We start from the raw sequence: 13,264 nt of genomic DNA, 5'->3' as shown, positions 1-13,264 counted from the left end.
AAAAAAAAAATAAAGAGTGCACAGGCAGCCTGGGGCTCAGGGGGAAGCTGGCCAGAGCAAAGAGGAGCCTCTGGGGTGGAAGGTGGGCAGACCCCACAGTGTACTGGATAGGGCTGGCCCCTGACAAACCAGTAGGCAGGAGGGTGGAAACACTGACCCAGACCATTGGCCTTAGATACCGCTCCCTGGCGCTGCTCACAGGAAACATGCCTCTCAGGGTGGTGGGCTACCGCCCAGATCTCCTGGATAAACACCAAGCCCTTCCCCAGACTAGAGTGACATCTGTGCCAGGACAACCCACCCCTCTCATTTCCAACACACTGGAACCCTCCGGGTGGCCAGGCCTGCTCTCCATGGTTCTGAGTCAGTGGCACTTCCTGAGCAGAGTATCTCCCTGGTGAACCCAGGTCCCCACAGGCCAAAAGACAGGTCAGAAACATGGCCAGCAACTCGGGACCCTGGGGCCATCCCACTCCAGAGCCCCCCAGGACACACACTGGCACAGGTGGGTGAGGCTGCCCCAAGGACAGACAGGTTTATTGAAGGCACAGCCAGGTGATCAACGGTTGGACTTGGCCACACGTTCCAGCTCGTCCTTCTTCTTGATAGCATACGAATTGGAAGAGCCCTGCAAGGAGACAGATGGTCAGTTCTGAAGGCTGGAGCAGCTTCCCCTTGAACTGGCCCCACCCCTGTGTCCTCACTCACCTTGGCTGCATTGATGAGCTCATCTGCTAGGCACTCAGCAATGGTCTTGATGTTCCGGAAGGCAGCCTCACGTGCACCTGTGCACAGCAGCCAGATGGCCTAGGGAGCACAGGGGTCAGCTAAGCAGATGCCCCCAAAGCAGATAGGGCCACTGTCTTCCGTAGCCTAGGCACCCCAACAAATGCTGGCTACCATACTGCCTGGCATCCACTGGCCCCCCCACGACAGAGACGAGACACAGCAGGAGCCCAAAAGCAGCACCAGGTGAAATGCTGCCAGATCTGAGATCAGACCGGGGGCCACAGAAACAAGTGTGGACACAAAAGCTGACGCTGGGTGTTTGGTTACAGGAGATCCGAAACCTGGACTGCAGGGAAGCGCGATGCCGTGTGCGCTCCTGACCTGGACCCTGGCTGACAACGGACAGCTACGAAGGATACACTGGAGACAGCTGCAGGCACGGAATGCGAGACAATTCTATCTCTGTTAAGGGGGCCGTGGTGACAATGCCCCCAGCTGATGATCAAATGGTCTGTGGGAAAAAACCACACACCCACACACAGTATGTAACAACACACACTCAAATGAAACCGTGCCTCAGGGAAACATTGCTCGGGACGGGGCCAGAACCAGTATCTGCCCTGAAGGTGATGGTAATGCAGGAAGGATTCCTGGAGCAAAGGACACTCCAGGTAAAGCACACAGGCAGAAGAAACCTTCCTACTTGCCCATTTCTGCCCCAAGCCCACCTGATTCACACGGCGCAGGGGGGACACATCGACAGCCTGACGCCTCACGGTTCCGGCTCGCCCAATGCGGGTTGAGTCCTCCCGGGGACCGCTGTTAATAATTGCGTTCACCAGGACCTGCAGCGGGTTCTAGGAGAAGGCAGCCACGAACATGGCATCAGTCCACATCCCTCCCCACTCCTCACCCCTAAACCCTTATGGACCCTGACACGCACGCCACGGGACAGCTGTTGGCTTCAGGCTGTACTACGGGCACTCTGCCTCATCAGGCCTCACAGTCCTACCTCACCAGTGAGCAGATGGATGATCTCGAAGGCATGCTTGACAATGCGCACGGTCATGAGCTTCTTGCCATTGTTGCGGCCATGCATCATCATCGAGTTGGTGAGACGCTCCACGATGGGGCACTGCGCCTTGCGGAAGCGCTTGGCGGCGTAGCGCCCTGCACTGTGGGGCAGGTACTTGGCATACTTCTCCTTCACCGCAATGTAGTCCTGGGGCAGCAGGGAGAGGGGATGGAAGGACCATCGTTAGGAGTAAGATGTCCAAGAACCAGAGGGACTGAGCACCCACTGGGGGTAGCCCCCACCCATCTGTGGTGGCTTTACTGTGAGGGCCATGCCTGCCACAAAACAAGTAACCTTAACAAGTGTCTTCATCAAAGTCACTAAGAAGAGCACTTCCTTGAGGCACCTGGGTGACCCAGTCGGTTAAGCGTCTGCCTTCCACTCAGGTCATGATCTCAGGGTCCTGGGATGGAGCCCCGCATTAGGCTGCCCGGCCAGTGGGGTGGGGAGTCTGCTTCTCCCTCTGTCTGTGCTTTCTCTCTCTCAAATAAATGAAGTCTTAAACCAAAAAAGCTCACCTCCTCTGTAATGGGAGGAAGGGAGGGGGATAGAGAACCAAGAAGATCACAACTTATGATCTGTTTTTTGTTTTTAATATTTATTTGAGAGAGAGAGAACATGAACAGGGGAGAGGGAGCAGCAGACTTCACGATGCACAGCAGGGAGCCTGATAATGAGACTCCTTCCCAGGATCCTGGGATCACCACCTGAGCTGAAGGCAGACACCTAACTAACTAGGCTACCCAGGCTTAGTCAGCTACCCCATGATCTCTTTTTTTTTTGAAAACTTTATTTATTTGACAGAGAGATAGAGAAAGAGCACAAGTAGGCAGAGCGGCATACAGAAGGAGAGGGAGAAGCAGATTCTCTGTCGAGCAGGGAGCCCGATGCAGGGCTCGATCCCAGGACCCTGGAATCATGACCTGGGCCAAAGGGAGACGCCTACCAACTGAGCCACCAGGCACCCCCAACGATTTCAGTTTGTTTTTTTTTTTCTCTCCACGATTTCAGTTTTAAACATTCCTCAAACTCTGTGCCACAGGCATTTTCAATGAAGGAACTCCTGTTGCGGGGGCCGTCCTGTGCACCACAGAACGTTTAGCAGCATCCAGTACGGTGGTAGCACCCCTCTGGGTTTTTGCAACCCAAAATGTATCCAGACATTGCCAAGTGTCACCTAAAAGGGGTGGGGGAAGATCACGCCAGAGAACCACTGTTTTAGCAAAATTATCCAGCAACGCTTCCTATACACAGAGGCATCATTTCCCAAGAAAATGTCTATAATAAACACCAAAATGTCAGGGGGCGTTCAAATCAGAGGAACTACACGTATGTGTAGAGTACTACTGTCAACTATTTCACCGTGAAATACACCCAAACGTCACTCTATCACTTATACACCAGCAGCCCCACACACATCCTGTTTCTATAAACACCAGGAATAACTGAAGAAGAGAAAACTCTGACACCAAAATGACAGTCTGCAGAGAACCACCTGCGCAAACAGGCAAGCAGCTGGGTCTCCATGGGGGGCTCCACACTGGGCAGGATAAACCACAAACACCAAATGCCCTGGCAGGGATTGGATATAACGTCCAGCTCTATGGCAGAGCCTTGCACATCTTTCAAAACCAAATTCTGGCATGACACGGACTTCGACTTCCCCAGCCCCTAAGAGAACACTAGGCAAAAGTGAAAAGTTGTCTTTTAAGAAAGCGAGCACACGCAGGGAGAACGGCGGGCAGAGGGAAAAGCAGGCTCTCCCCTGAGCAAGGAACCAGAGGAGAGGCTCCACCCTAGGACCCTGAGATCATGACCTGAGCCAAAGGCAGACACAACAATGGAGCCACGCAGGCACCCCTCAAATCAATAAATAAATCTTAACAAAAACAACAAAAAAGAAAAACAGAACCAAAACATGGACACAAAACCCCTGTGGGAACCATCGTGTGTAGCAACCGGGTTAACAAAATACGAAGCAAAAACAGACACGGTGGGTGTGGTGGTTCAGGAAGCCCTCCTTTACCTGTCACATCTTCAAGTCTACAGCAAGGAGTTTTAAGTCACCCCTTCTGGAAGATTCCACGTGTGCCCCGAACCCCCTAGCTGGGGACAGAGCGACCACCACACGCCCCTCTCACCTGCAAGGAGATGTCATTGATCTGAACGTCATCGGTGCTCCACTTCCCAAAGAGCTTGATGTCAGGGGTCTCCGCCACCGCAGGTGCAGCCGTCTCCCACTCGGTCATCCTAGGAACACAAACTGTCAGAGCCCAGACATACCCACCACTGCGAGGCTGGCCCACACGCGGCCACCTGGGAATTTATGTGGAACCCAGGAAGGCAGTGACCATCTGGGCCCACCTTTATGGGTCCTCGAAAAACCACTTAGCTGTAATGTGAGCAAGAAGCATCTCTCTCTCACCAAGGACCCGGGGAACCAAGCGCTGGCAGGCCCCGGCCAACAGCGGCTGCGCGGACCGTGTCTGCAAGGGAGACACCCGGTACCCCGACACCGCATCCGCTGGGAATTCGAATCCCAGCCAGGTCATTAACCAGCTCTGACACGGGGGATAGTCAGGCTGCTTCCGCTCTGCTTCTCTGGAGTCAAATGGAAACCCGGGTCTGCCACCGAGGGCCACCACACGGATTCCACACAAAATCAAGGCAAATGCCACAGCGCGTGTCCGACACCAAAGACCTACTAGGAGCTACTAGAGGAAAAACCGTGCACTGGCCGCGGAGTGCACCGTGTGCTAAGAACGTAAACCTCCTATCTCAACTCACGACTGCATAGCCCAACCCGCACCCCCGAACCCCGCTCCCGGGCAAAGGTACGGAGGTAGCGGGACACCGAGAAATTGTAACTTTCCTGCGCCTCCACGTTCCTCAGCACGTTTTCCGGAGAAAAACGGGAAACTCCACCGGGGGAAGCCCCGAGCCTCGGGGATCGCTCATCGCGGCCCGGAAAATCCTGAATCGTTCCTCGTACACCCCCGACGCCGCGGCGGCCTCACCTGAGGGCGCAGCCGGGGCGTCACAATCGATCAGCGTGCACCACGCGTCGCCCTGGCACAGACAGGAAGAGACCGCGAATCGCGGGCCGAAGCTTTTAAAGGGGGTGAAAACTTCCGGGTCAGCGGGGACAACGCGTATGCAAAAACGTCGCGTTATACCCAAGGACCAATCCGGAACAAGATTTGAAGGCGCCCAGTGCCAAACGGAATACGTAAATACCCTGCGCACGCGCGCTTGCAAAAGTGACTCCACGAGCCCGCCTGGCGGATGTTCTAATGGCCAGTACTTGCCCGGTCTTGGCGGCCCTTGCACAAGCGCAGAGATCTCTCTGAGGCCAAGGCCGCCATGTCTAATGAGGGCAGAAGTCAGGCTCGCGCTCTTCGTGCTCCTGGGCCTCTAACTTCACGCTGCACCTGCCGCGGGTTTCGAGTGCGGTAGCGGGTTCGTTCTTCGTCCAGGTCACGGCCGCCTCACAGACAAACGCAGCTGCATGCTCGGAGAGGAGGAGTGGGACTGGTGGTCACAACTGGCCCCCACTTGCTTGCCCTAGCCCCTCTCGCGGGTCGGTCTGCCGCACACTCGCACGCTCGGATTGCAGAGCCTCTTAGAGGGCGAGACCCTTTCCGACTTGAGCTTTCTTCATCCCATGCCAGGGTACCCCTGTCGTCTCTCTACTACTACTGCACTTCCTGCCGCCCCTTATCGTGTGCGGGCGGATGTTGGGGAGGAGCCCTGGATATAGGGCCAGGGGCTGTGCCCAGCAGGTGAACTGGAGGCGAGGGCAGCCTCCACTCTATTTGATGCACCTGGGTCCTGTGTTGATGCTGACGTCACTGGACGGGTGCAGGGGGTCGGCCCTGGTGGCCGTGCCGCGGCCACGCTGTAGCCTCACCCATTGACCCAGTGGCTCTCCTGAAGAGCTTGTCCCGCAACTTCACACACCCCGATTGTTTGGCGTCTCCTAAACCTACTCCCTGGAGTCGAGCTGGAACGTGAACTAAGTCTTGGTGGGCTCCCCAGAGGCAGCGACAGTGCGGTTGCTCACCCACGCTGCCTGGCAGGATAATGCGGCAGCCTCTAGTGGAGTTTCTCTCCAGGAGTGCATGGGGCTCCTCACCTCCTGGTGCCTATCTCTCCCTCCAAGGGGATGCTCCCCCAAGCCAGACCCCAAGGGGCCCAGCCACTTGACTTAAGTGGTCCTCTGTAGATCCCCAGTGACCCCATTTGCCCACTCTCTGAGCATGTTCATAGCAGGTCCTCAGCATCCGCCTTAGGTGTGTACTGCTTGACTGATTTTAAGGACTAGCCCCTGTTCCTACCCCATTTCAGGAGTGTTTCAGACCAGAGACTCTGTGCCCCCTTGGACTGGTTTTTTTGTTTGGTTTTTAGTTGGGTTTTGGATTTGTTTTTTGTTTGATTTGGTCCAAAATGGTCGTTTTTATTAAACACGGGGACAGGAACCTTGGGTAGAAAGAGCTGCTGCTCCCTGCCTTGGACTCAGAAGGATACACCCTGAAGCTGGCCTGAGCATGGGGTTAGATCCTGGGCTGCCATTGGGGGCACAGGAACTGCATCTAGACACCAAGGCCCCCAGCCCCTACAACCTGTGGCCCTTATCCCTGAACTCTGCCCTGTTAAGTGCAAACAGCAGCCTTGGACCTACCACTGGGGTCTGTGGGGGATGGGGAGGGGATAAATGGGCTCCTCCCTGGTCCCGCAGACCCTCTCTGACCCTTGGGGGCCCTCCCTTGTCCTGGGGGAGGTCCTTGGGAAGGTGCTTGGGTCGGGGGGAGCCGGGAAGCTGAGAGAGGCAGAGGTAATAGTGCCCCCACACTCAGCAGGATCCAAAGGGAGGCTCCCAGCCCTGCCTCTTTCTCCTCAAAAGCTGATAGGGCCCCACCCCCTTGAACCTCAGTTTCCCCCTTCAGCATAGACATAAGAACAGAATCAGGAGTGCTGGCTGACTCAGTTGGTAGAGCATGTGACTTTAGATTTAAGGGTCATGAGTTTGATCCCTGAGTTGAGCATGGAGCCTACTAAACAAAACAAAACTGGGGGAAAAAAAAAAAAAGAATGAGACAAGGCCAGTTTGGATCCTGTGCCCTGGGCTACTGGGTGGGCTACTGGCCTACTGTCATTTGATAACAGACATCTTTTTTATTTCTTTTAGAGAGAAAGCATGAGCAAGTGGGGGAAGGGGCAGAGGGAGAGAAAGACTCCTCAAGCCAACTCCCCACTAAGGGGTAAGCCTGATGTAGGGCTTGATCCCAGGACCCTGAGATCATGACCTGAGCCAAAATCAAGAGTCGCCCACTTAACTGACTGAGCCACCCAGGTGCCCCAAATAGACTCCTTTATAGACCCTGAAAGAGTGACCTGCTGTGCACTGGAGAGCAGGAGGGAGTTCCTGCCATAAAACCCCATAATGTGAAAAGGGTTGGGGGGGGGCGGAGAGTGTCATCTTGCATAGCTAAGATTGACATACCTCTTGCCAGGCATGGGGTGGTCCAGCCTCCCCACCTCCATGACACAGCGGAGGAGACCTGAAGGCTGACCCCATGGGTCTATGGATGTTGGCACTGTGTTCTTCAGCCTGAAGGGTGGAAAGTCTCTTTAGAGGCCACCTTCACTTCCTGGTGCATCATTTCCACTCTGGGCCCACCAGCCTTGACCATCTCTTCTGCCCTATTTGTCTAATTGCTCTAGGAAGGTAGACTGTGTGGCTTATTCCCTGCTGTATCCCCAGCTGCAAGCATGAAGCCTGCCACACAGGATCTGCCCGTGAGTAACCTGAATAAATGATGGGTGGATAGGCCAGTCTTCCCTAGTCCCGCATATACTCACTGCTCCCACTCTGGGTTCCAGGCAGACCTGGAGTGGCTGGTCCTCCCTCCACCAGACACCAGTTCACACCCAGGACTTTTAGGCATATTCATAAGACCTGTTCAGAAGACCTCCTTACCTTGCTCTGCCCCTCTTCCTGGCCACTCCATTGTTGAGGTCACTCCAGGGAAGCCCCTGCCTGACCCCAGGCTCCCAGGTGGACATTAGAAATCTAGGAATCCAGGAATCAAATCTTACTCTTCAGAGCAACTGTTTGAAGTGGGTTCCCCCATTTTATAGATAGTCGTGGAGGCCCAGAGAGGTACAACAAGCGTATTTATTGCTTATCCAACTCCTGCGGTGCTGTTTCCTCCCACGCTTCTTGGCAAACAAGAAGTTGATCTTTCCGACTGCCCAGGGCTTCCTACATCCTGGCCACCAACCAGCATGTGTAAAGCTGGGCTTACACGGGTAGGTAGTTTGGCTGGGATGCTTGTTACAAGAGTGGGAATTCTAGACTTTAAGGCAGAGGCAGGTGCTTGGGCCAGTCCACTTGGCCAGATGCTGGGTCAGCAAACCTAACCCCCTCCCTAGTTTCAGTCTGCACAGTTGTAAATTAGAGCCACATATTCAGGATGACTCTGGAATTGTAGGTAGGGATGGGGCAACAGGGCTGGGATGGCGATACTAGATCAGATCCAGACCTGTCTCCTCATTTGGGGCACTTGGGAGTAAGGAATAGGGGAGATGAGTTTCTGGGTTGGATTTGAGAACCTTGAACAGTCTTTTTTTTTTTTTTTTTTTTTTTAAGATTTATTTATTTGGGGCGCCTGGGTGGCTTAGTGGGTTAAGCCTCCGCCTTCGGCTAAGGTCATGATCTCAGCGTCCTGGGATCAAGCCTCACATTGGGCTCTCTGCTCAGCGGGGAGCCTGCTTCCCCCTCTCTCTCTGCCTGCCTCTCTGCCTACTTGTGATCTGTCAAATAAATAAAATCTTTAAAAAATTTTATTTATTTGACAGAGAGAGGTCACAATCCTCCTCCGGCAGGCTGCAATCCTTCCTGAGACTCCAAGGGAGAAACTAGGTTCTCCGTTCCCAGGTCCTAAAGGTTTCTCATATTCGCTGTCTTGTGACTACAGCACGCTGACCTCTGCTTCTATAATCACATCTCCTTCCCGACTCTCTCAGCAACCCTCTTGTAAGGACTACTGTGATTATATTGGATCCCTGAAAAATCTAGGATAATGTCCCTATCTCATGATTTTTAATCACATCTGCAAAGTCTCTTTTGCCATATGAGGTAACATATTCACCAGGAGCGGGGATTAGAACATGGACATCTTTGGGGGTCCATTATTCTATCTACCACACACATGCGTGGGACTCTAAACCTAGGTCAGCAACAGTTCCCATCATGAGCCTGACACAGCCATCCAACAGCTAGCGTTGGGTGTGGCTTGTCACATGGACAGTCTGGAGTATACAGGGCAGTTGGTAATGAGGATAGGTCAGAGAGGCAGAAATCAGCAGGAGGCCAGTGGTCTGACAGGTAAGAGCAGTCTCTCTAACGTAGCCTAGAGAGAAAGAGGTGACACCCCCCATCACCTCACCCACTGAGTTGGCTGCCTTCAGTTCCTGCCGAAATGCCTTTTTTTTTTTTTTAAGATTTTATTTATTTGACAGAGACCACAAGCAGGCAAAGAGGCAGGCAGAGAGAGAGGAAGAAGCAGGCTCCCCGCTGAGCAGAGAGCCTGATGCGGGGCTCGATCCCAATACCCTGGGATCATGACCTGAGCAGAAGGCAGAGGCTTTAACCCACTGAGCCATCCAGGCGCCCCCGAAATGCCTTCTTTATGTTTCCCACCTTTTAACAGCTTTCTAGACTAGCAAATCTGTTCAAGCCATCTAAGATCCCTCAGCCGCTGGGATTTGCTTCTTTTGCACCCTTTTCCCCTCCTGGGAATTGCCAGCCTCTCCATTTCTCTTTGGCGCTCCCAGATCTTGCTGTTAGGATTCTGAATCGAAGGCCAGCCCCAGGATGGAGGCTCCGGCCCAGGGTGCTGAGCAGTGAAGACGCCCTGAGGCTGATTCCAAGTCCCCAGTGCCTTGGGACTTCAGGAGAAACCTGTCGTGAAGCCAAGCTCCCGGCGGAGCACCGTGCTGGGATACTGCCCTCGGCAGAGGGACTTGCGTGAAGGGGTGGCAGGTGGCGCGACAGTTTTCTGGGGCACAGGCTCCCAGGGCTGTGGCTTCGGCATGAGGCCAGTCCAGCGACCTGACAAGCCGAGGGAGTTGGATTCCTGGTGTGGAACCCCACTTTCTCTCCAGTGCCCTGGGGACCCGGGTTCTCACTCCTGAAGCCCCCCGTAGGTGGCCAGCGTGTGCGGGGAGGGCTCTTCTAGTGCTGCCCCCAGTATCAGCCCCACTCTTCCTCTCTACGGAGACGGAAAGCGGAGCATTTCTGGGACAGGCGGAAGCGCCCCAGTCGGTCCGGGACACCGTCTCCCTGCCGAAGACACAAAAGCCCTACCTCGCTGACTGGGCGGAGAAGGCCGCGGTTGCCATGACAACCGGAGTCCAGCGGTTGGACCGCGGGGCGCGCCGGGACTACGTTTCCCAGCAGGCCCCGCGAGGGCTCCGGCTCTCTCTCGCAGAGGCTCTAATCCCTCAGTGCCGCGGTGTCCCGAAGGCGGAGGGTGGCAGGCTCTGCGCCGCGTGCGGTGCGAGGACCAGGGGACCCGTGCGGGCCGCCCCCGAGCGAGTAAGTGGCATTCGCCACGTACCCGCGACTCCAGCCCGCGAGGCCGGGACCTCCGGGCACTCAGCGCGCCTCTACCCCCCAACCTCAACCGGCCTCCTGCCCCCTCCTTCGGCGCGCGGGCTCTGGGCGGAGGACTTTCTCGCGCGTTTCCGGCCCGCTTCGCCCAGGGGTCCGGCTGGCCACCGCAGGTCGGGCCTTCAGTTCCGGGAGGGCCTGTCGGCTCCACTTCCGGCTGCCGCGGGCGCCCACCAGAGCGTGGACACTGAGCCCCACGTGCGGAGGCAGCAGGCCCGGGGCCCACCGTCGCGGCTCTCAGAATCAAGCTCCGAGCCTCCTGCTGGCGGCCCGGCCGGCCCGCCGGCCTCGGCTTGCGTGCAGGCGCCGGCTCCTCGTCAGGCCCGGTCCCGCCGCTCCGGTCGCCGGGAGGCCGGAGACCCGCTCCTCCCCCGCTGTCACGCCGCCCCGCGTGCGTCGCTCGTCCCCGCACTAACCCTGCTTTCCGACTCGTGCGTTCTGGCCCGCGCCCTGGAACGGCCCCGACCACGTTCCAGGTGGCGCGTCACCGGGAGGACAGGCGTAGTGCGGGCCTGTGGAGCCCCGTGGAGCAGGCAGACGGCCGTGGGCCTCAGTGGGGTGTATCCAGACGCAGAGGACGGTCGCCCTGCCAGCCTTTCCCCACGTGCTGTCGTCGTGCGGTTCTGCCGGGCTGGCCTGGGCTACGTCCCCTGCTCAGCCTCCTGCTTGCCCAGCAGTGGCCGCTGTGGTCCTGTCCCGTCCACCAGCAGCCCGGAGAGCGTTAGAGAGGCTGGGGGAGAGCTCAGGCTGCGGGGCGAGCTCACCCGGGGCGGATGGGGAGGCACTGCCAGAACAGCTGGGACGGCCGCTGTGCAGCGGGGAGACCCGCTCCCGGGAGCCCTTGCTGAGTTCAGCCTCCGGTCCCAGGTTCATGACTGAAGGCCCTCCGGGTACAGGTAGGATAGTCTGGAGGTGCCGGCCGAGAGCAGGGCAAGAGAGGCAGGGAGCCTCGGCCGTGGGCGGCCACTTGGTGTGTCCGACGTCGGGAGGCAGGTTTCTGTCACTGTAGATGGGCCCAGGAAGCCACCTATGGGAGCAGGTGTCTAGGGACAGTTGGGAGATGCCCTGTGAACATGGCTAATGGGTGGCCCTTGGTCCCCACATTGTGAGTTCAGGGTTTCTTCCTGCTAGGTGGGAGCTGCTGCTTTTTCCTGGGACCACCCAGTCTTACCTGACCCTCTGCACAGAGCAGCCATCAGACTCGACGTCACCAGAGATCAGGAGGGCCCCCACACCTAAACCCATTCATCCTATGAGGGGTGCTGGACCAGTCTCTATTGATTTTCTGTGGCTGTTGTAACAGATTATAACCAACTAGGTGGCCTAAAACAGTAGAAAGTTATTCTCAGTTCTGGAGGCCAGAAGTCTGAAGACATCATCAGGGCTCCAGGCCCTGAAAGCTCTGAGGCAGAGACCATCCCATGCAAATTGTCGTGGCACCTGATGGTTTCAGATGCCACTTGGGCTGTGGCTGCATCACTCGAGTCTTGGCTTCCACCTCTTCTCTCTCGCACTCTCGCTTTCTTACAAGGATTCTTGTTACTGCATTTAGGCCCCACCCAGGGAATGCGTGATGATCTCATTGCAATGTCCTTTCCCAACTATGGTCAGTGACCTTCACAGGTTCTGGGGGTTAGGGTATATATGTAGCTTTTGGGATATGGCACCATTCAGTCCACTACACCTTCCTTTGGTGGAACCTGCCCAGTCCTGGGTGACATCATGCCACTTCCAGTCGGCGACGGGAGAAGAATTAGGCACAAACAAGTCAGCTACAAGAGATTGGGGGCAGGGGACAACCGTCAAAAAGGACTGCTGCCACCAGCAACTCCACAGTCTCACTTTTATTAGATAGAAACAATAGCCAACAGAAGGACCGATGAAGGTCAAACATTAGCCACTTGTCTTGTGGAAAAGCGAGGAGGAGGATAAAGTTTATAGTTAACCAAGCACATTCAAAGGACTCATCTAGCTAACAACGGGCACTTCTGGGAAGAGAAAGGAGCCATAACGGAGAAGGAAAGCAGGCGGTTTTGTTCCACCCTGAGCTGACCGGGCGTTCCCGGGTGCTGGGCTTCCCTGAAGCAGGCGGCGTTCCCTGGGTGGGCCGGGCGTTACCGGCTGCCCGGCTTCTGTGAAGGAGCAGCGTTCCGCCCTGAGCGAGCCAGGCATCCCCAGCTGCCCAGCTTCTGTGAAGGGGCTGAGGAGGGAGCAGGAGGCTGGCTGAGGACAAAGCAAAAGCTGGCACCTTGCACCCCCTCTCCACCCACTCCCCTCAGTAATATGTGTGACATTCCTCAGGCACCTCTGGCTGACCTAAAAGAAAAACAGTTAACTTGCAGAGATCACAGTCCTCCTGCAAGACCGGAGTCTCCTTTGGTTTACCAAGAGATTTACAACAAAGAAGCTATCTAACAATAGCACATTTTCCAGAAGCAAATAACTCAATTCCTCCAGCCCTAATGTCTCCCTCCCCCCACATAAACAAAACTGAAGGAGGCTGAGGTAGAAGGGAATGTAAATTTAGTTAAATCCCTTTTAAACCTATATCTCACTAACAAAGACGATTGATAGCAGGATTGTGACATCCCACCAAAAATCTCCCAGCTATCTTGATGTTAATGGCTGGCCTAAAGACAACATTGATCAACCGCAAGGCCAAGGCCTCTGGTAGGCCCTCTTTAGTATATGAAATCTCCGTTGAAACCTCCCTTCCCCTCACCTTCCCCCAACTGCAGGGTACATATCCTGCCATCCCTCACAACCCAGGGCAGCAGCTCTTC

General features: G+C 55.8%; 2 protein-coding genes across 3 annotated transcripts in view; both read right to left on the bottom strand.

Annotated features, from left to right (window-relative positions):
* Positions 1-13,264, bottom strand: part of LOC111139855 (zinc finger and SCAN domain-containing protein 22-like) — a 135,779-nt gene that overhangs the window by 79,082 nt on the left and 43,433 nt on the right. The window lies entirely within an intron of this gene.
* LOC111139874 (ribosomal protein S5) lies at positions 507-4,962 on the bottom strand. 2 transcript variants are annotated; one of them, XM_022492300.1, is made up of 6 exons: positions 4,822-4,962; positions 3,946-4,054; positions 1,742-1,951; positions 1,458-1,586; positions 709-807; positions 507-628 (listed from the first exon to the last, which is right to left on the bottom strand). In XM_022492300.1, exons 2-6 carry the CDS (start codon positions 4,051-4,053, stop codon positions 560-562), a joined length of 615 nt encoding a protein of 204 aa, XP_022348008.1. In that variant the 5' UTR covers position 4,054; positions 4,822-4,962; the 3' UTR covers positions 507-559. The 2 variants fall into 2 exon arrangements, with proteins under 2 accessions (XP_022348008.1, XP_022348009.1); XM_022492301.1 differs by having other exon boundaries at positions 525-628; positions 709-785; positions 4,822-4,893.

Source organism: Enhydra lutris, unplaced genomic scaffold (assembly GCF_002288905.1).
Source record: "Enhydra lutris kenyoni isolate GAN:26980312 unplaced genomic scaffold, ASM228890v2 scaffoldscaffold122, whole genome shotgun sequence".
Classification (NCBI taxonomy): domain Eukaryota; kingdom Metazoa; phylum Chordata; class Mammalia; order Carnivora; family Mustelidae; genus Enhydra; species Enhydra lutris.
Note: the sequence above shows the minus strand (reverse complement) of the source record. Positions and strands in the feature narration are given on the sequence as shown.